Source organism: Aotus nancymaae, unplaced genomic scaffold, assembly GCF_030222135.1.
Source record: "Aotus nancymaae isolate 86718 unplaced genomic scaffold, 86718_ANA_hifiasm-v0.15.2.pri h1tg000124l, whole genome shotgun sequence".
Lineage (NCBI taxonomy): Eukaryota > Metazoa > Chordata > Mammalia > Primates > Aotidae > Aotus > Aotus nancymaae.
The window spans coordinates 1,039,918-1,060,626 of NW_026988539.1; the positions used below are offsets into that span (position 1 = coordinate 1,039,918).

The 20,709-nt window shown below is 57.8% G+C and overlaps 1 protein-coding gene across 5 annotated transcripts; it reads left to right on the plus strand.

Moving 5' to 3' along the window:
- Positions 1 to 4,053: 4,053 nt before the first annotated feature.
- On the plus strand, positions 4,054 to 20,060 carry MBD3 (methyl-CpG binding domain protein 3). 5 transcript variants are annotated; one of them, XM_012436328.2, is made up of 7 exons: positions 9,311 to 9,955; positions 10,416 to 11,303; positions 11,624 to 11,783; positions 12,195 to 12,332; positions 14,284 to 14,374; positions 15,259 to 15,436; positions 18,391 to 20,060. In XM_012436328.2, exons 2-7 carry the CDS (start codon positions 11,113 to 11,115, stop codon positions 18,587 to 18,589), a joined length of 957 nt encoding a protein of 318 aa, XP_012291751.2. In that variant the 5' UTR covers positions 9,311 to 9,955; positions 10,416 to 11,112; the 3' UTR covers positions 18,590 to 20,060. The 5 variants fall into 5 exon arrangements, with proteins under 5 accessions (XP_021532368.1, XP_021532367.1, XP_012291752.1 ...); XM_021676693.2 differs by lacking the exons at positions 9,311 to 9,955; positions 10,416 to 11,303 and adding an exon at positions 4,054 to 4,106; XM_021676692.2 differs by lacking the exons at positions 9,311 to 9,955; positions 10,416 to 11,303 and adding an exon at positions 4,093 to 4,202.
- The last annotated feature ends 649 nt before the right edge of the window (positions 20,061 to 20,709 follow it).

Here is a 20,709-nt window from a genome sequence, read left to right on the forward strand (position 1 = left end):
GCCGGACATGGTGGTGGGCTCCTGTAATCCCAGCTACTGAGGAGGCTGAGGCTGAAGAATCGCTTGAACCCGGGAGGCGGAGGTTGGGGTGAGTGAAGATCGTGCCGCTGCACTTCAGCCTGGGGGACAAGAGCGAGACTCCATCTCAAAAAAAAAAAAAAAAGCAATGAACATTCGCTGTCTCACAGTTTGTGTCAGTCAAGGATTTGGGAGTGATGTGTCTGGGTGGTCGTGGCCCAGAGTCTCTCGTGAGGTTGCAGCTAAGACATCAGACAGGGCTGCCTCATCTGAGGAAGGCTCAGCCGGGGCTGGAGGAGCCACTTCCAAGCCGGTGCCCTCACGTGGCTGTCAGTGACAGCGCAGTTCCTTCCTGTGGGGAACCCTGCACAGCGCTGATTGAGCATCCTCACGACATGGCCTCTGCCTTCCTCAGAGCAAGTGAACCCAGGGAGAGCAAGGAGAAGGCCACAGTGCTCTTATACCCCACCCTCAGAAGTCTCATGTCATCATTTCCACCACACTGTGTTCATCAGAAGCAAGCCCCCTAGGTCCAGCCCACGTGCAAAGGGAGGGCAAGTAGGTTTTGTGTTTTGAAGGGAAGAATATTGGAATCAGACATTTCAAACTATCATATTAGGGGTACAAAAATGAACAGGCCGGGCACGGTGGCTCACGCCTGTAATCCCAGCACTTTGGGAGGCCAAGGCAGGCAGATCATGAGGTCAAGAGATCGAGACCATCCTGGCCAACGTGGTGAAACCCTGTCTTAAAAAAAAAAGGAAAATAAAAATGAACAGGTACAAAAAGAGTGTATGGGCAAAGTCACAGTCTCTCTGCATACGTAAGTGTGTTTATGGAAATAGCTGTCGTATTAGTTTCCTATGGTTCCCATAACAAAATACCACAGATTTTGCATGGCTCAAACAACAGAAAATCTACTTATTTATTTTATTTATTTATTTATTTATTTATTTTGAGACGGAGTTTCGCTCTTGTTACCCAGGCTGGAGTGCAATGGCGCGATCTCGGCTCACCGCAACCTCCGCCTCCTGGGTTCAGGCAATTCTCCTGCCTCAGCCTCCTGAGTAGCTGGGATTACAGGCACGTGCCACCATGCCCAGCTAATTTTTTGTATTTTTAGTACAGACGGGGTTTCACCTTGTTGACCAGGATGGTCTCGATATCTTGGCCTCATGATCCACCCGCCCCGGCCTCCCAAACTGCTGGGATTACAGGCGTGAGCCACCGTGCCGGCCTATTTATTTATTTTAAGACAGGTTTTCACCATGTTGGTCAGGCTGGTCTTGAACTCTCAACCTCAGGTGATCTGCCTGCTTTGGGCTCCAAAGTGCTTGGATTACAGGCGTGAGCCACCATGCCCAGCCCATTTATTTATATTTGGAGACAGGGTCTCACTCTGTCACCCAGGCTGGAGTGCAATGGCGCGATCTCAGCTTACCGCAACCTCCGCCTCCTGGGTTCAAGCCATTCTCCTGCTTCAGCCTCCCGAGTAGCTGGGACCACGGGCACGCGCCACCACGCCCAGCTAATTTTTTTGTATTTTTAGTACAGATGGGGTTTCGCCGTGTTGGCCAGGATGGTCTCCATCTCTTGACCCCGTGATCCGCACGCCTTGGCCTCCCAAGGTGCTGGGATTACAGGCGTGAGCCACCGCGCCCGGCCAGGTATAAACCATTTCTAAAGCTTGACCATCGTGAGCCCCTTCCACATGGGTTCCTGTGTCCATCTGATATGTCCCAGGTCATTTTTTTTGTTGTTACTGAGGTGAAATTTACATAACATAAAATTAAACATTTTAAAGTGTACAATTGTTTTACTACATTCACAATGGTAAGCACCCACCGCCTCTATCTAGTTCACAAACATTCCATCACCCCAAATGGAAGCCTCATCCCCATCAGCTGTCACTCCCCAGCCCCTCCCCACCCCTGACCCTCACACATTCACTTCCTGTCTCTGTGCATCAGCCTGTCTTAGACATGTCGTAGAAATGGGCTCACACACTGCGTGGCCTGTCGTGCCTGGAGTCTCACTGAGCATGATACCCTCAAGGTGCATGCAGGGTGTGGCCTGCGCCCAAGCTGCACTCCTGTTCACGCCGAACGCTATTCCACAGAGTGGTGGGCCTTGCTGGGTTTATCCCTTGTTCCATCTGGAGACACTGGCTGTTTCCACCCTTCAGCTCTTGGAATGTGCTGTCAAGTGTGTGTGCAAGTATTTGTTTGCTTTCCTGCTTTTTACGCCTTTGGGTGTATACCTAGGGGTGAATCGCCAGGTCCTATGGTAATTCTGTACTGAGCTTTTCTTTTTTTTTTTTTCTTTGAGATGGAGTCTCACTCTGCCGCCCAGGCTGGAGTGCAGTGGTGTAATCTCAGCTCACTGTAACCTCCACCTCCCAGGTTCAAGTGATTCTCCTGCCTCAGCCTCCTGAGTAGCTGGGATTACAGGTGTGCACCACCAAAGGTTCCAGTTTCTCCACCTCCTCCCCAACACTTATTTTTCTTTGCCCAGCCCCCCCACCATACTTTTGGAAACAAGATTCCCAGTTCACTTTAGGGTGGAAGCACTTACCCTGCCTCAGCACTGGAATTGGCTTTTTTTTTTGAGATGAGAGTTTTGCTCTTGTTGCCCAGGCTAGAGTGCAATGGTGCAATCTCGGCTCACCGCAACCTCACCCACTGCACTCCAGCCTGGGTGACACAGTGAGACTCTGTCTCAAAAAATGAATAATAATATAAAAGTGCCTGTCCTACTCCCTGGAACCTGCAGCTAAAGGGACGGTGAAAATGGGATGAGCTCTTCCAGCAGCAGAAAACCCCAGATTGTTTAGGTAGACCCAGTGTCAACAAAGGGGTCCTTAGAAGCAGGGGAGCTTCTCCAGCTGGAGGCATGGGGACACAGCAGCTAGACTCAGTCCTTGAACACGTGTCCCAGGCCAGCCCAGTCCTACCCCCGGGAGTGATGCTGTCAGTGAAGGGACTGAAAGGGCGCGGCCCACCCGCTTCCCTTTCAGGATCCCTCTGGCTTACAACAGGGAGTGGGCGATTCCACAGGAAGGTCTTGGAACTCTCCTAGACTAGTGCATGCGGGGGAGCGGGGAGCTCAGATTCCTGGATTTTGAGGGGTCAGAAAGCTACTGGGTGGGGCGCGGTGGCTCACGCCTGTGGTCCTAGCACACTGGGAAGCCGAGGCGGGCGGATTACCTGTAGTCAGGAGTTCCAGTCCAGCCTGGCCACCAACGTGGTGAAACCCCGTCTCTACTAAAAATACAAAAATTAGCTGGGCGTGATGGTGCACACCTGTAGTCCCAGCTACTCGGGAGGCTGAGGCAGGAGAATCACTTGAATCCGGGAGGTGGGGGCTGCAGTGAGCCAAGATCGCGCCACTGCACTGCAGCCTGGACGACAGAGTGAGACTCTGTCTCAAAAAAACAAAAAAGCTACGGGGGGAGGCGGTGGTGGTCACGGAGGAAACCCTTCAGATTTGGACGCCTGTAAAAAGCTCGGAAGCTGGGAGATCAGGAGGTCGGGGAAGTCGAGGTCCAGGCAATGGGCTAGGGTCCCCAAGACCTGGGCCGGAGAAAGGCCGAGGGGAAAGACCCCCACTAGTCCGAAAGCATCTCCCCGCGCAGGCGCCCCAGGCGGACGAGGACGATGCGGCACAGCGGAAGCGGCTGTCTGGACTCCGGGTACCACTGCCCGGCATGGGAGGCTCGCGGGGTCCAAGGCGCAGGCGCGCACGCCGCCGGAGGCCCGGCATCCTGCCCACGCGATGATTGGCGAGGCCAGAGAGGGGCGGGGCCTGGCGCTGCAGCTGCGCAGAACGGGGCCCCGCGCGGGCGGGTGGGCGGAGCGGGCCCCCCGAGCGGGGGCTGGCGAGCGCGGGGAGGGGGCCGAGAGGGCGGCAAAGCCGGCGCGCGCCCGGCTGGGGGCGGAGGGTGGGGGCCCGCGGGCCGGAACAGCCGCGGCAAGTGGCGGCGACGGCAGCAGCAGCGGAGGCAGCTGAGGCGGCGGCGGCAAGCGGGGGTTCGGGAGGCGGCAGGCCCGGCGGCAGGCCGAGGAGCCGGGCGCGATGGAGCGGAAGAGGTGGGAGTGCCCGGCGCTCCCGCAGGGCTGGGAGAGGGAAGAAGTGCCCAGAAGGTCGGGGCTGTCGGCCGGCCACAGGGATGTCTTTTACTATAGGTGAATGAGCGCGCCGGCCGCGCAGGGCCTCAACGGGCGCCTCCCAGCGGCCTCTGCGGCGGCCTCGGCGCCCCTGCCCTGGGCCGCGGCCTGGGCCCCGCGCGTGCGTCGTGCGTCTGTGCGTGCGTCCTGCGTGCGTGTCCGTCCCGCTCGCGGAGGCCCAGTGCGCGTGCGCCGCTTGCTGGGCCTCATGGCTTTCGCCAGGCCGCGGACTGGCTGACGGGCAGCGGCGGCCGCCTTTGTTCGTGCGCACTGGGCCAGGGGCGCCTGGCGGCGGCGAGACGCTGCTGGGAGGCAGGGGTGGGGGCTGGGCTGTCCGTTTGGTTCCCGAGAAACGCAGAGGGGCCCTCCTTGGGGCGCTCCTAGGGTGGCGTGGAGCCCGAGGGGTGGCCAGCCGGGGTTTCGGGGAGCAGGGCTCATGGCGGGATCGGGGAGGGCGTGCGTGAAAATGCGCGTTCCTAGGCTCACCGCAACCCTGGGAATAAGCGCCGCAGAGTGCCTGGGTCCCCGAGCAGCGTTGGGTTTTTTTTTTTTTTTAAAGAAGGATTCCCCCCGACTTCTGAGTCCTCTGCCCCGCGTGGGTCGTGGCCCCTTCAGGGTGGAGACCCGAGGCTCCCGACTTTCCCACCCACCAGATGGTAATCTTTACGTCGATGTTACCGGTGTTCCGAGGCTTTCAGAAACCCCCTCCCCAAATTGAAAAAGGTGCTGCTCAGAAAGGTCACACGGAACCCCCTCCGTGGAACAAAGACATAGTGGCCTCTGCAGCCAGGCCCCAGACAGTCGGCCACCTGCTGTTTGTCTTCCCGTTTTTTTTTTCCTGCTGGCTGGGGAAGGATGCTTTTGATTCTGAGCCAGCTTTCATTGCGCCCTCGCCTTGGTTCAGTGTCCCGCGGCGCCTTCAGGTCCCTCCCTGAGGGGAAAGCGGACAACTGCTCTGTGCTCAGCGCTGTGTGAAAGGGGGTGTGCAGCCGGTCCCCGTTTTTCCCGTAGCTCGGGGTCACGGGCCGGAGACCGCCCAGGCGAGGGCGAGTGGTGTTCACGAGCCGAGGAACCACGGCGGGCAGAACCACCGCTCTGTCCACTGTGCACCTTGGTCCCCTGTGGTTCTTGACTGTCCCGGTTTTGGGAGATAAAATGAGGAAACAGCAGGGAAGGGATGGGTTTGATCAGAAGCAGTGTGTGCGGCCTCCTCCTGCGGGAGGAGCTCAGGGGCTGGTGTCTGGAAAGTGGGAGGACAGCAAGAAAGAGGTGGAGCTTGGTCCCCAAATGTGTACCCTGAGGAGCTGGAACCCTGTAATGCAGGCAGTGGCATAGTAGGACTGCAAGATGTGTCTCTTAGGGACAGAGTGGTGCATTCGCTTTTGGTCCCCAGCCCCTTCGCTGGCTCTTTAGAAAGCCAGAAGCCTTGCGTTTCTGTCCTCTGGCGTTGAGGAGGCCGGGGCCTTCCAGCATGCTAACTCCAAGCATGGTTCTGGGCTTCCTTCTCCCAGAGGCTGCTGTAGAGTCCACAGCAGGTCTGTGTCGGCCTCTGCAGTCCTGTCAAAAACAGCACCAGGCACCGCTTGGATCCCAGCCGTTCAGCCAGGAGTGAGGCTGGGCCCTCCCGCTTGCAGATGACAGCCAGGGCACCGGCCACCTCCTGCTACAGCCGTGGGTATACGTGCTGAGATGTGCCGTGACACATGCTGAAATCCGGAAGGGGGCCTCTCTGAGGAGGTGACGTTGAATGGAGCAGGGAGAGGCATCCAGGCAGCAGGAACCCCCTAAGACGTGGCTGCAGCTTGGGAGCTGGAACCAAGGCCAGCTTGAGCGGAGTGTTCTGAGGCTGTCATCGCCCCACCTCTCTCATCCCACTCTACCTGCCCCTGAGCATGGGGGTCTAGTTAGCAGTGGAGTAAAGCAGGGAAAAGCTTTCCTCTAAACAGACCTGAGAGATTTCAGGTTTCTCTGCAAAGGGTGAACCCAGACTCAGCCCAGAGCCGCCCTCTGCAGGTCTGGGGCCTCCTCAACCCAGGCTTTCATCAGAGGCTTCAGGCTCCTAGGCTGAGTGGTACGGGGACCTGGGAGAGTTGAGGCCATGGTGCCTACCGTTTTTCTATATGTGTGGTTTTATCAAGGCTGTTCTTTTTTCATTGAATGTCAGGGACATCTTTCCGTGTCAGTAGAGCTGCCTAACCTTTATTAAAAATTGAGATATAATTCACATTCCACAGAAGCTACCTGAGACAGGGTCTCACCCAGGCTGGGGTGCAGTGGTGTGATCACGGCTTACTGCATTCTCGACCTTCCAGGCTCAGGTGACCCTCTCAGCTCAGCCTCCCAAGTAGCTGGAATTACAGGCATGTGCCACCATGCCTGGCTTATTTTTATAGAGATGGAGTTTCACTGTGATGCCTAGACTCGTCTCGAACTCCTGGACTCAAGCAATTCACCTGGCTTGGCCTCCCAAAGTGCTGGGATTACAGGCATGGGCCACTGCCTGGCGAAAGCTACTTTTAAAATGTACAGTTCAGTGGGTAATTTGTTTTGAGATGGAGTTGGACTCCTTTTGCTCAGACTGCAGCGGAATGGGGCTCTCTTAGCCCACTACAACCTCTGCCTCCTCAGTTCAGGAGATTCTCCTGTCTCAGCCTGTCGAGTAGCTGGGCTTACAGGTATCCACCACCATGTCCGGTTAATTTTTGTATTTTTAGTGGAGATCAGGTTTCGCCATGTTGGCCAGGCTGGTCTCAAACTCCTGACCTCAGATAATCAGCTCACCTCGGCCTCCCAACATGCTGGGATTACAGGCGTGAGCTACCACACCTGGCCACCAGTGGTTTTTAGTACATTCACAAAGCTGTGCAACCACCACCAGTAATTCCAGAACATTCTCATATTCCCAAAAGCAGCTCTGTCCTCATTATGAGTCACTCCCACTTCCTCCCCCAGCCCCTGGTAACCACTAATCCCCTCCACCTTGCATTTGCTTTTATTTTATTTATTTATTTTTTGAGACAGAGTCTCACTCTGTCACCAGGCTGGAGTGCAGTGGCACAATCTCAGCTCACTGCAACCTCCACCTCCCAGGCTTAAGGGTTTCTCCAGCCTCTGCCTCCCGAGTAGCTGGGACTACACTACAGCATGTGCCACCACACCTGGCTTTTTTTTTTTTTTTTTTTTGAGACAGAGTCTTGTTTTTGTCACCCAGGCTAGAGTGCAGTGGTACAGTCATAGCCCACTGTAGCCTTGACCTCCTGGGCTCAAGCGGTCCTCCCTCCTCAGCCTCTGGAGTAGATGGGACCACAGGCAATGTGCCACCATGCCTGGTTAATTTTTATTTTATTTATTTTGAGAGAGAGCCTCACTCTGTCACCCAAGCTGGAGTGCAGTGGTGTGATCTTGGCTCACTGCAAACTCTGCCTCCTGGGTTCAAGGGATTCTCCTGCCTCAGCCCCCCAAGTATCTGGGATTACAGGCCGCTGCCACCACCTCCAGCTGAGTTTTGCATTTTTAGTAGAAACAGGATTTCACTGTTATTTGGCCAGGCTGGTCTCGAACTCCTGACCTCAGGTGAGCTGTCGGGCTTGGCCTCCCAAAGTGCTGGGATTACAGACGAGAGCCATTATGCCTGCCCTCATTTTTTAAATTTTTTTTAGAGGTGGGTCTTACTTTGTTGCCCAGGCTGGACTCGAACTCCTGAGCTCAAGCAATTCTCCTGTCTCAGCCTCCCAAAATGCTGGGATTACAGGCGTGAGGTATTGCACTTACTCTTTTTGAGAGGATATTATTGAGATACAGTTCGTGTACCATAGGCTCATTTAAAGTGCACGAGTCAGTGGGTTTTAGCATTTTCACGTATTTGCAGATACGTGCAGCTATCCTCAGAGCCAGTTACAGAATTTCCATCACCCCAGAAAGAACCCCAGGCCCATTTATCTATCACTGCCTTGTATGCCCACTCCCAGCTCTTGTTCACCTCTGTCTTAAAAGGCAGACAGCCTCTCTTTGGGGTGACCGGAGGCAAAGAACTGCTGGCGGTGTTTTGTGGGGGTCTCTTCTTCCTTCCTGGTGTCTGCGTGAGGCCTGAGTCAGGGCCTGGGGCTTCTTGGTCTCTTTCCACTGCCCTGGGCAAACCTCAGGTTTAATAACGTCAGCCAGCCCGCACAGTAATTAGAAAAGGAACTCTCCAGAAGGAGCCCTCAGTGGTTTCGGACCCCAGGCACTTGTCCTTGTCCCTCCCAGTGGCGCCCTGTCCGAGTGGACGTGCTAGAGCCAGCCGTGTCCTTGTGTACCATGGAATTTGCCCGAGGCGGAGAGAAATACAACTTCCTGCGATCTGTGTATTAGCCTTGTACACAGATCCTGGATAGAGGCTATTGAGCTAAGCATGTGACCACATACTTCTGTGCGGTGCCTGCAGAATTGAGTTTCCTTCTGGCTAGAAGAGATTCTGAGCTGTCTTAGTTGTCTGGCATCTGGCGTCTACCGTGGGCCAAGATGCCTGGGGCAGGGGCAGAGGAGGACAGGAGGAGCCTGCCCTGGAGGGTTCTGGGAAACCAGCAAAACAGCCATCCGCCAGGCTCAGGCGGATGCATTATCACTCAGTGACTTTTGACCGAGTTGAGAATGTGCTTAAGGTACCTGGCCTACTAAGCACCATACAAGTGCTATTATTTCTGCATCATTTTCTTGAGATAAACCAGCCAGGCATAGTGGCTCACACCTGTAATCCCTTTGGGAGGGGGAGGCAGGAGGATCGTGAGATCAGAAGTTGGAGACCAACCTGGGCAACATAGTGAGACCCCCATCTCTGCAAAAAATTTAAAACTTAGCTAGACATGGCTGGGCACCATGGCTAACGCCTGTAATCCTCACACTTGGGAGGCCAAGGCAGGTGGATCACCTGACATCGGGTGTTCAAGACCAGTCTTGGCCAACATGGTGAAACTCTGTCTCTACTAAAAATAACAAAAATTAGCCAGGCATTGTGGCAGGTGCCTGTATCTCCAGCTACTTGGGAGGCTGAGGCAGGAGAACTGCTTGAACCTGGGAGACAGAGGTTGCAGGGAGCCAAGATTGTGCCACTGCACTCCAGCCTGGGTGACAGAGTGAGACTCTGTCTCAAAAAAATAAATGAAATAAAAGTGAGCTGGGCATGATGGTGCACCCTTGTAGTCCCAGCTACTCAGGAGGCTGAGGCAGGACTATCCCTTGAACCCAGGAGGTCACGGCTGCAGTGTGCTCTGATCACACCACTGCACTCCAGCCTGGGCAACAAAAGGAGACCTTGTCTCTAAAAGAAAAATGGAAAAAAAAAGAAAGAAAGAAATGAATCGGCAGGGCGTGGTGCTCATACCTGTAATCCCAACGCTTTGGGAGGCAAGGTGGGAGGCTTGCTTGAGCTCAGGAGTTCCAGACCAGCCTGGACAGCATGGTGAGACCCCATCTCTATAAAAAATATGAATATAAATTAGGCTGGGTTGGTGGCTCACACTTGTAATCCCAGCATTTTGGGAGGCCGAGGCGGACAGATCACCTGAGATCAGGAGTTGGCAACCGGCCTTGCCATCTTGGTCAGGGGTGAAACCCTGTCTCTACTAAAAGAATAAAACATTAGCCAGGCGTGGTGGCGGGCACCTGTAATCCCAGCCACTCAGGAGGCTGAGGCAGGAGAATCACTTGAACCTGAAGGTGGAGGTTGCAGTGAGCCGAGATCACACCACTTCACTCCAGGATGGGCAACAGAGCGAGACTCCTTATATATGTATGTATGTATGTATGTATGTATGTATGTATGTATAAAAGCCGTGCGTGGTGGCTCGTGCCTGTCTCCCAGCTACTTGGGAGGCTAGGGTGGAAGGATCACCCTCGCCCAGGAGTTCAGGGTTGCAGTGAACTGTGACTGAGCCGCTGCATTCCAGCCTGGGCGACAATGAGAACCAATCTCCAGAAAGAAAGAAAGGAAGCTCCGTGCATATCGGCAGCCGCTGCACATCCTCACCCCAGCCCCGGGCACTGCGCATCCCTTTCCTGTCTCTGCTGTTGTAGACTTTTTTTTTTTTGAGACAAACTTTTGCTCTTGTTGCCCAGGCTGGAGTGCAATGGCATGATCTTGGCTCACCGCAACCTCTGCCTCCCAGGTTCAAGTGATTCTCCTGCCTCAGCCTCCCAAGTAGCTGGGATTACAGGCTTGCACCACCACACCCGGCTAAGGTTTTGTATTTTTAGTAGAGATGGGGTTTCTCCATGTTGGTCAGGCTGGTCTTGAACTCCCGACCTCAGGTCACCCACCTGCCTTGGACTCCAAAAGTGCTAGGATTACAAGCGTGAGCCACCTCGCCCTGTTCTAGACGTTTCAAAGAAATGGGATCACACACCGTGTGGCCTTCTGTGTCTGGCGTCTCTCACTGAGTGTGATGTCCCCAAGGTTCATCCACACTGGCCTGTCTCAGAGCGTTGCTCCTTTTCATGGCTGAGTAATATTCCACTGCGTGGATGGGCCATGTTGCATTGGTCCGTTCATGTGCTGAGCGCGTCTGGGCTGCCTCCACCTTCTGGCTGCCATGGTAGGGCTCCTGGGGAGTTCGTGTAGAGCTGATGGTGTGGATGTGTGCCCTCATTTCTCTCGGGCAGATACCTAAGACTAGCATGGCCGGGTCATCTGCAGATTTGCTGGGGAGCTGCCAGGCTTTCCCAACATGGCTGTTCCATTTTTACATCCCAGCCATGATGGTGATGTGTTGGGTTGGGTGCCTGTCATCTTGTAGTGTGACCACATGTGACATGCAGGGCAACCTGTAGGTGGGTGCCCTCATTTCCTGGAGAGCATGAGTTGCTAGCGCTTGTCTGCGGCAGGCTGAGAGCAGAGCCCCGTGTCCAGGTCTGTGCGTGCCCGGCTGCCTCACTGCAAGCTCCACCCCGGGTTATGCGCAAGCAACTGTTGGGGCCTGGCCCTGCCGCTGGAACCTGGAGATGGAAGGAGATTGCTCTTACAGCTGTCCCTCACATACCTGTTCTCTGTGGGGTCTTTTCTCAAGAATGTGACCCAAATTCCGTTTCTAGAATGTTCTGGAAATACGAGGCATCCTCCCAGAGCCGGGGCCCATCCTCTTGTAGGTAATGGCGTTTGTTCCAGAGCTCACAGTTGTCTGCTGTGCCTGATGCTGCCAGGGCCTGGGGAGGGGATGGCTGGAGGGTACCAGGATTGGGGGTCTGGGGCTAGGGCCAGGGTCTGAGTGTCAGGGCCAGGGCTCTGGGGCTGGCGCCCAGATTTGGGGGCCAATTTTGGAGTCTGGAGGTCAGGGCTGGGGTCTGGGTCTGGACTTACGACCTGGGACTCAGGCTGGGTTTGGATCTGGGGCCAAGGCCTGGGTTTGGGGTCCGGGGCCTGGGGTCTGGGGTCCGGCCGGGGCGCCGACCGTCCTGCCTCTCCGCAGCCCAAGCGGGAAGAAGTTCCGCAGCAAGCCGCAGCTGGCGCGCTACCTGGGCGGCTCCATGGACCTGAGCACCTTCGACTTCCGCACCGGGAAGATGCTGATGAGCAAGATGAACAAGAGCCGCCAGCGCGTGCGCTACGACTCCTCCAACCAGGTCAAGGTGAGCGGTGGCGTCACGCGGGTGACGTCAGTGCAGGGCGTTTTAGGCTGGGACGCGGCCATGACGTGAGCGGCAGGCGACGCAGCCCGGCGCCCAGAGCGCGGGAGGTCACAGCGGGCGGAGGACACAGGGTGCAGGGCGCGGCGCGGCGCGGGGTGGAGGGTGCAGAGCGGAAGGCGCCGGGCACAGAGCGCTGCGCGCATGGCGAGGACGCGACCCACGACGGGGGCTCTGGAGGAGCTGGCCGGGCCCAGCCTGCGAGAGCGGCCTCCCCGGAGCGTGGGGGTCCTGGAGGGCGTGGGGGACGCGAGGGGCGCCCGCAGGGCGGGGGGTCGTCCGGGCCCCGCGTCCCTGGAGGCCCTGAGCCGCTGGGGAGACCCCAGGCCGGGCTGCAGCGCCTTTCTCCCACAGGGCAAGCCCGACCTGAACACGGCGCTGCCCGTGCGCCAGACAGCGTCCATCTTCAAGCAGCCGGTGACCAAGATTACCAATCACCCCAGCAACAAGGTCAAGAGCGACCCGCAGAAGGCGGTGGACCAGCCGCGCCAGGTGAGCCAGCGCACGGCGACCCCAGCCTTCCCGGCCAGCTTGTTCACCTTGGTGGGTGACGTTTGGAATAAGATCGTACGTGGAGCGGACGAATGGAGCGCAGGAGTTCCAAGCCAGCCTGGGCAACATGGGAGGCAAAAACGTGAAAAAAATGGCTGGACGTGGTGGCGCTGGCCTGTAGTCCCTGCTCCTTAGGAGGCTGAGGTGGGAGGATTGCTTGAGCCTAGGAGGCTAAGGCTGCAGTGAGCTGTGATCACACCACTGCTCTCCAGCCTCTGGGCGGCAGCAAGAACCGGTCCTGTGGGCCCCCCTTGGGATGCGCAGGGAATTAGTTCAGGACACACCCCACCCTCTTTGGTATCCCCAGATACCAAACTCCAGGGATGATCAGGCCCCTCATAGAAAATGGTCTAGCAGGCTGGGTGCGGTGTGGCTCACGCCTGTAATCCCAGCGCTCTGGGAGGTCAAGGCAGGTGGATCACCTGAGGTCAGGAGTTCGAGACCAGTCTGGCCAACATGGCAACACCCCGTCTCTACTAAAAGTACAAAACTTAGCTGAACGTGGTGGCAGCACCTCTACTCCCAGCTACTTGGGAAGTTGAGGCAAGAGAGTCGCTTAAACCCAGGAGGCGGGGGCTGCAGCGAGCTGAGATCTCGCGCCACTACACTCCGGCCTGGGCAACAAGAGCGAAACTCCATCTCAAAAAAAAAGAAGAAGAAGAAGAGAAAACAGTCTAGTAAGTCCTCTTCACGGTGGCTCATGCCTGTAATCCCAGCACTTTGGGAGGCCGAGGCGGGTGGATTACCTGCGGTAAAGGGTCCTAGACCAGCCTGACCAACATGGCCAAACCCCGTCTCTACTAAAAATACAAAAATTAACTGGGCACGGTGGTGCGTGCCTGTAGTCCCAGTTACTCAGGAGGCTGAGAGAGGAGGATCACTTGAACCTGGGTGGCGGAGGCTGCAGTGAGTGAAGATCGTGCCACTGCACTCCAGCCTGGGCGACAGAGCAAGACTGTCTCAGAAATAAAATTTAAAAAAACTTTTTTAATGAAAGTGGTCTGGAATTTGCATGTAAACTAGAGGTCCTGGATTCCTTCTACTACTTCATAAGGTGTAGATGGTTGTAACACTCCTTGTTTTTTGTGTGTGTTACTAGTTTTTTAGTTTTCGCTTTTGAGACAGTGTCTCTCTGTGTTGCCCAGGTTGGTCTCAAGCTCCTGCTGTCAGTCAAGTGATCCTCCCACCTCCGCCTCCCGAGCTGTGGGGATCACAGGCAGGAGCCAATTCACTTGGCCAGTTGTTGAATTATGTTTATTTGTTTTTCCCCCAAATATTTTCAGTCTGCAGCTGGTCGGGTGGATGGTTGTGGAACCCACAGATATGGGGGGCTGACTGCCCATATGTGGCTGTGTGACCCACTTCTTAAAAACTGAGAACCATGTGCTTTTTTTTATTTTTTTGAGACAGTCTTGCTCTGTCACCCAGGCTAGAGTGCAGTGGCCGGGATCTTAACTCACTGCAGCCTCCGCCTCCTGGGTTCAACCGGGTTGAAGTGATCTTCCCACCTCAGCCTCCTGAGTAGCTGGGATTACAGGCCTCCATCACTGCGCCAGCTAATTTTGTGTTTTTTTGAGACGGAGTCTCATCATGTTGGCCTGGCTGGTCTCTAACTCCCAACTTCAGGTGATCCATCCGCCTCGGCCTCCCAAAGCACTGGGATTACAAGCGTGAGCCACCTCGTGTGTAGTTTTTATTCTTACAAACGTCCACTGGATACCAGGCTGTGGAAAGCCTGGGCAGGAGCAGGAGGCCCAAGGCCCTGGGAGGCAAGAGGTCCCTGGGGACGCACATGGGAAAGGAGACCAGGTGGGCCTCCATGGAGCCTTCGAGGCCCTGGAAGGGGGAGGGGCAGGGCCACCCTTGGGGTTCACACGTGTGTCTGGGGCAGCTCTTCTGGGAGAAGAAGCTGAGCGGCCTGAACGCCTTCGACATTGCCGAGGAGCTGGTCAAGACCATGGACCTCCCCAAGGGCCTGCAGGGTGAGCGGGTGCCCCTTGGGGGAGCCGGAAGGGGATGGGCTGGGTAGGGTGGAGTGCTGGGGGCGCCCTCATCTCCTAGCAGGGTGGAGGGCTGTTCATGATGCGGGCACTGAGGGCAAATCTGCCTGCGGCTGGGGCAGGAGGAGGGGACCCAGGGCGCCTGGTTGGGCCCTTCGTACTTGGAGACCTGCGGTGGGGCTTTGTGGCCTCCAGGTGCAGTGCACGCCCGGGGCGTTTTGACCTGTGTCCTAAGAAAACAAGGAGGCCTGGTTTTGCTCCTGCACAGAACAAGGAATGCAGAGCTGGTGTGGTTTCAGCGGTTTTTTAGAGACCGGGTCGGCCGGGCGCGGTGGCTGACGCCTGTAATCCAGCATTTTGGGAGGCTGAGGCAGGAGTAGCACGAGCTCAGAAGCTCAAGACCAGCTTGGGCAGCATAGTGAGACCCGTATCTCTACCTCCCTACAGAAAATACAGACCAAGACCCTGTCTCAAAAAACAAAAGGTGGGCTTTCTGTCGCCCAGGCTGGAGCACAGCGGGGCCATCACTGCTCACAGCAGCCTGTACCTCCTGGCTCAGCTGGTTCTCTCGGCTCAGCCTCCTGAGTAGCTGGGACCGCGCAGCGCCACACCCGGCTGATGTTTTAGTTCTTGTGTGGAGACGGGGATCTCACTATGTTGTCCAGGCCAGCCTCCAGCTCCTCAGCTCATCGGTCCTCCCCGCGTCGCCCTCCCAAATGCTGGGGTTGGGACCTGCTCAAGGGGAAATGGAGATGTGAAACCCGGTCGGGGAGAAGGTAGCAGCTCCATTCTTGGGGCATTCCGTGACCTGCCTGGGTCACGGCTGTGACCTCTCCCCTCGGGGCTGCCTCTCCACTGCCTGGCAGGGGTGGGACCCGGCTGCACGGACGAGACGCTGCTGTCGGCCATCGCCAGCGCCCTGCACACCAGCACCATGCCCATCACCGGGCAACTGTCAGCCGCCGTGGAGAAGAACCCCGGCGTGTGGCTCAACACCACGCAGCCCCTGTGCAAAGCCTTCATGGTGACCGACGAGGACATCAGGTAGCCCCTGGTCCCCTGCTTGTCTGCCCCGTCTCTCGGGTGTTTGGGGTCCCTGAGCGTCCCCGCTAATTCCTGTCTCCCCACGACTCTCCCGTCTCTGTGGACGCTGCCCTGGTTTTTTGAAACATAAATAGCCGGGGGAAGGGGACCCGTCATCGGAGCCAGTGTGAACGGCTCCACCCGCATCCTTGGGCCAGGGCCAGCCAGGCACCTCTCGAAGGCATGTTCTTGCAAAGGGTGTGAAGCTCTCATCCCAGCACTTTGAGAGGCTGAGGCAGGCGGATCACTTGGTCAGTGGTTCGAGACCAACCTGACCAACATGGCGAATCCTCATGTCTGCTTAAAATACAAAAATGAGCCTGGCGTGATGGTGCATGCCTGTAATCGCAGCTACTTGGGAGGCTGAGGCGGGAGAATCGCTTGAACCTGGGAGATGAAGGTTGCAGTGAGCCGAGATCCTGCTGCTGCACTCCAGCCTGAGTGACAGAGTGAGTCTCCGACTCAAAAAAAAAATGAAAAAAGAAAAGATTGTGGTCCTGGGAGCCCATAGGGACTGGCTGTGCTGGGTGCTGGGCTCCATGCTGGGCCCTGGGGACAGAGGGACAAGGCAGGCCAGGGTTCTGCCTTTGGGGAGATGGCTCGGGGTGCCCGCGGAGGGACAGTTCCGGGTGGCAGTGGCCAGCATGCGGAGCCTGGAACAGCAGGGAGTGGGGCTGCTGCAAGAACAGGCAGGATGGTGGTGGGTTGAGCTGAGCTGTGAGGTGTGGGCGCCCAGGGTGAGCCCTCCTTCGGGGCTTCATGGCACATCAGACTCGAGTCTGGTGTGCAGGGTGGCCGCACGGCCTCTGGTGACGGAGGTGCCTGCAGGAAGCCCTGGAGTGCTGAAGAGAAGACGGGCTTTTCTCGGTCAACCTAGCAGACGGCTGAGGTCAGAGAAGAAAAGGAAACTCCTGAGGGTTCCAGAAATGGGGACTTAAGACCCAGAACGGCCAGGGAGGTGCTTGGGCATGGGGGCTTCCTGTGGCAGCAGCCAGGGGTTAAAGGCCACGTGGGCACAAGGAGAAGATACCCTGTGCCCCCAGGCAGGATGGAGAGATGGACCTAAGACGTCACCCCCGCAAGCAGACAGTATGGGCGCCGAGGGTTCCGTTGTGGGTGGCCGGCGGCAGCCTCCTCCAGCCGTGCTACCGTTGGGCCCCCTCATTAGGGTTTGAGGTCAATTTACACTCTCTACAGACTCAGGGAACTTCCCCAAAATGAACATGGTGAGGGCCGGGTACGGTGGCTCACGCCTGTAATCCCAGCACTTTGGGAGGCCAAGGCGGGTGGATCACGAGGTCAAGAGATCGAGACCATCCTGGTCAACATGGTGAAACCCCGTCTCTACTAAAAATACAAAAAATTAGCTGGGCATGGTGGTGCATGCCTGTAATCCCAGCTACTCAGGAGGCTGAGGCAGGAGAATTGCCTGAACCCAGGAGGCGGAGGTTGCGGTGAGCCGAGATCGCGCCATTGCACTCCAGCCTGGGTAACAAGAGCGAGACTCCATCTCAAAAAAAAAAAAAAAATGAAGATGGTGAAACAGGAAGAATTGACAAGTTAAGAAAAGAACAAGACTGTGAAGAAAAGCAGGCAGATAATTAAAAGCCCCTGCAGAGCATGTAGAAGTAAGGCCGAGCGCAGTGGCTCACACCTGTAATCCCGGCACTTTGGGAGGCTGAGGTGGGTGGATTACGAGGTCAGGAGATCGAGACCGTCCTGGCCAAAACGGTGAAACCCTGTTTCTACTAAAAGTACAGAAAATTAGCCCGGCGTGGTGGCGTGTGCCTGTAGTCTCTGCTACTCAGGAGGCTGACAGGAGAATTGCTTGAACCTGGGATACAGAGGTTGCAGTGAGCTGAAATCGTGCCACTGCACTCCAGCCTGGGTGACGGAGTAAGACTCTCTCAAAAAAAAAACAAAAAACTTGTAGACATCGAAAAGGACACTGAAATTTGGAACTTGGTGGTGGGTTGAGCAGAAGGTGGAGTCCTGTCTGGAAGGACAGTGAGCAGGTGGTGGCTGCAGTGGGGTCGGTGACCCAGGGTGTTCTGGGTGGCAGGGACAGCCCAGGTACAGAGGAGCCGCTGGAGAGAGACCCCGGGTGGGAGGGCGCTGCTGAGCGTTGGCCAACTGGGGACGTACACGGAATCAGCCTCACCTGGGAGTGAAAGACAAGAAAGGGCTTTTCGGCAGATGGAGAGGGGGGTGGGCAGAGGCACGTGCGGCGGACCCAGAGTCGGCAGGCAGAGTCGGTCACCCCGGAGTCGCCGGTCAGCTTGTAATCCTGAAGGTGGAGGCCCCTGGTGCGGTCCTTGCTGGTGGGTTGGGACATGGGTTTCTTTTTTTTTTTTTTTGAGATGGAGTCTCACTCTGTCGCCCAGGCTGGAGTGCAGTCACTGCAACCTCCGCCTCCTGGGTTCAATCGATTCTCCTGACTCAGCCTCCCAAGGAGCTAGGACTACAGCCACCACACCAGCCCGTGTTGGCCAGGCTGGTCTCGAACTCCTAACCTCAGGTGATCCGCCCACCTTGGCCTCCCAGAATGCTGGGATGACAGGCGTGAGCCGCTGTGCCCTGGTGAGGCTTTTCCTGCCCCACTCGGTGCCTGTTGGGGGTCAGGAGCAAGGGTTTACGCAGCTGAGCCCAGGGGAGGCTCAGGGCCTGGTCTGGAGACTGAGGGGTGGGGCCCCTCCCTTGGCCCCGAGAGAGATGGCAGGTGGGCCATACAGGAGGATGGCGGTTGCTGGCACTGGCCAGTGGCAGCCGGTCATTCTCTGTTGATTGTGAAGGGAGGGACCCCTGCGGATTCCTCAGCCACTCCTCCCAGCCGAGGGCCCCTCCCCTTGCTCTTCCCGTGTCCGCATCCTCCTGGCCGCTGGCCTGGGTGTGACGCGACGCCCCTGTGTCCCCAGGAAGCAGGAGGAGCTGGTGCAGCAGGTGCGGAAGCGGCTGGAGGAGGCGCTGATGGCCGACATGCTGGCGCACGTGGAGGAGCTGGCGCGTGACGGCGAGGCGCCACTGGACAAGGCCTGCACCGAGGAGGACGACGAGGAGGACGAGGACGAGGAGGAGGAGGAGCCCGACCCGGACCCGGAGATGGAGCACGTCTAGGGCAGGTGCTGCGGACCGCGGGGGCTGCCTGCCACGCATGGAGTGCCCCGTCTTCCCCGAAGAGCCCAGGCGTCCCCATCCCGTGGAGTCGCTAAAGCAGCCCTCCCTGTCCTTTCGGAAGCCCTGCCGAGAGCCCGTGCTGTGAGCGCCGCCCGCTGGAGCCGCCTGCAGTTGTGGACCCGACTTGGGGCTGGGCCCGGCCCTGGAGACGCCTGTGAGGAAGACTCCTGGCTCCCTCCTTGGCCGTCTTCCCTTCTCCGGGCCTCGGGGCACACAGCTGGGGCTGCCTCACCTGAAAGACCCTCCCTGCTCGTCCTCGAAAGGGCCCGGGTTCTGCCTGGCTCCCCATGACCTCGGGTCTTGAGGCTGGAGAGCAGCCAGCAGGTGCCCTGCAGCTTGGCACCAAGGAGCGTGGACACCTGGGAGGGTTTCTCAGTCTGAAGGCGTGTTTTTGAAACGCACATCACCCGCTGTGTGGCAGCAGGACGGGACTCTGGTCCTCTGTAGGGGACGTCCAGGACGGTGCCACCCTCTGCCCTGCCACGGGGCTGGCGGCACCACAGACCCTCACAGCCCACGTGGCACGCCCGGGAGGCCGTGCTCCTTCAGTAAATCTGTGACCGTCAAGGCTGGACGTGCACATCACCAGGCGGCCTCTCTGCTGCCGCAGGGACGCAAGCCTTTGCTTCCAAAAACGGTACTCCAGCCGCTGCCAGAATGCTGTCAGCCAGCCCCCCGCCTCAGTTTCCCTTCTGTGTAGTGGGGACACAGGCACCCAGCTTTGGGGTGGTTCTGACGCTCCTGGAGGTGTCAGGAGCCACTTGGGCAGGACAAGTCTCCCAGACACTTGAGGTGCCCAGGTATCTGAGGAGCTTCTGGTCTGAGGCCGTCTGAAGGATCTCATGTGCTCCTGAACCCCCAGTGCCTCGGTGAGGGCAGGTTCCAGTCCGCGGGGGACCTGCCGCAAGTGAACCCTGGGCTCCTGCGGGTGGGTTTGTTCCCTGCATTGGCCTTAGGCCCATCGAGAGGGCCCGTCCTGGCTCTGCCCCACCCAGGGTCTGGGATCTGGTCGCTGGCTGGGGCAGACTGATGGGCAGTGTCACCCCTGTGGCTGGGCCGTGACCCCTGATGGTGCCAGACTGTGGGGGCCAAGGAAGTGCCACTCGGGAGCCAAGCTCACCACTCTGCCAGGTGCCCTGCAAGGACAGCCACAGGGCAGTGGGCTGGCGGCTTCTTGCTGCTCCCTGTCACAGTCAAAGCACAAATTTTCGGGGCGGGCTTAAGGACTGGGCCCCCGAGGGACCCTCCAGGTGGGGACTGCATCTTCCTGGGGTTGGTGCCCTCTGGCCGGGACCCTTTGCCGGCCCGAGGTCCCCAGGCACTGTGGTGGGGTGGCCTCCCCTCTGCCTGGTGGAGGAAGCTGTGGGCGTGGGCACGTGACTGAATAAAGCCACCGTGGGATGTGCTTGGAGCCTGGAGTGGTGCGTCCTCGACCTTGGTGCCCGCATTGGAGCGTCCGTCGCCAGCTGAGTGACGGGAGGTGACAGCCCGGCTGTTCTGCAGCCTCACTAACGTTCCTGACCCCAGATGCTCACGCAGAGCAGGCTTGGGGTGTTCAGGGAAGCCTGGGCTGGCCTGGGCATCTGTGGGCGAGGGCCGTGCCTCCCGAGCTGCCACCGGCTTGACCTGGGTACTGTGGGTGTTGGCCTTGCTGCCCGGGTCAGGACAGTGGGCAGGGCTCAGACCCAGCACCGCTCCTTCCAGTGAAGCAGGAGAGGCTGCCCGGACGGAGGCTCCTCAGCTCCTCAGGCCTGCACCGCCTCTGCGGGAGGGGAGCTGGGCCCCAGGGCGCTGTTCCACTCAGCAGCCAAGGCCCATGGAAGCTGCTTTCTGGACCTGAAAGCTGGGAGGCCGCCCTCCCCTCACCTGCCTGGCCACCTGAGGGTCTGCCTACCCCGGGACACCAGGGTCCCTCCGGCTCTCCTCCCTTTTTCCTTCTGTCTCTGTCTCCGTCTCTGTCTCTGTCTCTGTCTCTGTCTCTCCTGCTTTTCTTGCTATCTCTCTCCCTGTCTGTCTGTCCTGATCTCTCTGTTTCTCTCTCCTGCTCTTGCTATCTCTCT

What these genes read in the sequence shown, in the direction of transcription:
- MBD3 (XM_012436328.2), top strand. Translation starts at nt 11,113, where the DNA reads ATGCGCAAGCAACTGTTGGGGCCTGGCCCTGCCGCTGGAACCTGGAGA. An exon ending in CGGGGCCCATCCTCTTGTAG is followed by an intron (nt 11,304 to 11,623) that starts GTAATGGCGTTT and finishes GCCTCTCCGCAG; the next exon opens with CCCAAGCGGGAAGAAGTTCC. An exon ending in CCTCCCCAAGGGCCTGCAGG is followed by an intron (nt 14,375 to 15,258) that starts GTGAGCGGGTGC and finishes ACTGCCTGGCAG; the next exon opens with GGGTGGGACCCGGCTGCACG.